This window comes from Propithecus coquereli, unplaced genomic scaffold, assembly GCF_000956105.1.
Source record: "Propithecus coquereli isolate 6110/MARCELLA unplaced genomic scaffold, Pcoq_1.0 Scaffold127, whole genome shotgun sequence".
NCBI classification, from domain to species: Eukaryota; Metazoa; Chordata; class Mammalia; order Primates; family Indriidae; genus Propithecus; species Propithecus coquereli.
In genome coordinates, this window is record NW_012136858.1 from 6,037,282 (window position 1) to 6,039,057 (window position 1,776).

The following is a 1,776-nucleotide window of genomic DNA, read 5'->3' on the forward strand; positions in this document are numbered from 1 at the left end:
TTTATCAAAATGTGCAACTATAGTAAAGCCTACTGAAACAAGACTCTTCTCCAGAAAGCTTAAGATATTGCTAAGTTTATTGTTTGTAGTTATATAATTTCTAGCAGTTTCTTTATAATCTGGGTCATAATTTCTTAACATTATATAAATTCCTTTGAATAAAGTACATGTAATTATCTTATTATTTTCCTGTTAGGCAGAAAATATCACACTATGTATAGAAACTTATGTTGTACAACATATCAAAATCTTTGATTGGTATATTGGTAAAGCTAGTAAGTTTAAATTATTTTTCTTTATGTACATATTGGCTAAAAAACTTAATGAGTATGTTTAAGCTTAAAGAAATGGTCACCCAGCTTAATTCCAGTAATTTGTTTTTTTTATAGGTATAATAAAAAATGGTGGTGTAAAACCCAATATCATTCCCTCTTATTCTGAATTACTCTATTACATCCGTGCACCCTCAATGAAAGAACTTCAAGTTTTGACCAAAAAGGCAGAAGATTGCTTCAGAGCTGCAGCTTTGGCTACAGGGTGCACAGTAAGAATTTTTAAGAGTTAATTTAAGTTACAATTAGAGGTTTATATATGGGCTGGAGCTGTTCATATTAAGTTAGATTGAAGCCTAACTTGCCTCTTTTTCATTTGGTGATATCTTGAATATGTAGAATGAATTGGCTGAATAGTTAATGTGAAAGTCTTTCATTTTTATGTTTTTTACTGAATGCCTGCAGTAGGGAAGGCTACAGATCATCTTACTTTTATAACAGTTAGAATAATTCTTATACTGCTGAGCTAGAATCCCTGCCTTTTTACAAGTTATATTCTTCCTTATTGGCAGTTACACTTTTAGAATTGTTCTATATTTTGTCCTGTAAAGGGAGCTTTATGGCAAAATCAGCAAAAGCTATTTTTGGTTAAGTTATAGGTGTGCAGAGTGGTGACATAAATACTTACGGCTTGCTGGAATGGAAGTTAAAAACACAACATACGTTAGCTGAGAGGTTCTGTTGATTTGACCCTAATGTCAGAAACATTTAAGTACCAGTCGTGTATGGTGTAAAGTAATACAAATCCTGCCCTGCAGGGAGCCCATAGTCTAGTTGGAGAGACAAGATCTTGACCTGTGCCTCAGCTTAGGTAACTCTGTAACCTTTAGAAATATTATTTAATATCTCTGGGCCACCATTTTCTCACTTGAAAAATGGGGATAATAACATAATCTATTTTAGGGTTCTTATGATAATTAAATGAGATAGTTTGTGAAGAGTTTAGAGCCTAGCCTTCGTATATATTACCTTATTTTTTTCTGTCCTTATTAGTCTAGAGATGTATGATTTATTCCCATAGTAGCAGTGTCTCACAGTAGCAGCAATGCTCAGACAGTGTGTGTTAAGTGTCCTAAGAATAGTGTGGAAAGTGTCAGGAGGATTAGAGGCAGGAAAGAGATGGGCTGGGGCTGTAAGGAGGGTTTTGTGGAAGACTGTAGACCCGAATTGAGCTTTGAAGGATGAGCTTTGAAGGATGATCATACTTTCAGATAGGTTTGTGAAGGACAGAGGGAGAGTTCTTAGACAGGAAATATAGTCAGCAAAGATAAGAGTTTAAAAACTCATGTTGTGTCGTAGTGAACAGATAAAAATATGGACAAATTTAGGAGCAAGGACATATCCTCATATGCCCTTAGAGAAGATAGGTATAGCTTTAGTTAATGAGAACTATAAAGCATCCATAGCATAGGGCAGTAAGAACTAAGCATTTATTCCTGTATTT

The 1,776-nt window shown here is 34.2% G+C and overlaps 1 protein-coding gene across 1 annotated transcript in view; it reads left to right on the forward strand.

The window, feature by feature from the left end:
* The window catches only part of PM20D2 (peptidase M20 domain containing 2), a 22,407-nt gene that overhangs the window by 7,577 nt on the left and 13,054 nt on the right, over nucleotides 1–1,776 (forward strand). The window contains exon 4 of the mRNA XM_012638175.1: nucleotides 390–544. Coding sequence (XP_012493629.1) covers nucleotides 390–544 — 155 coding nt within the window. The remainder of the gene's footprint in view (nucleotides 1–389; nucleotides 545–1,776) is intronic.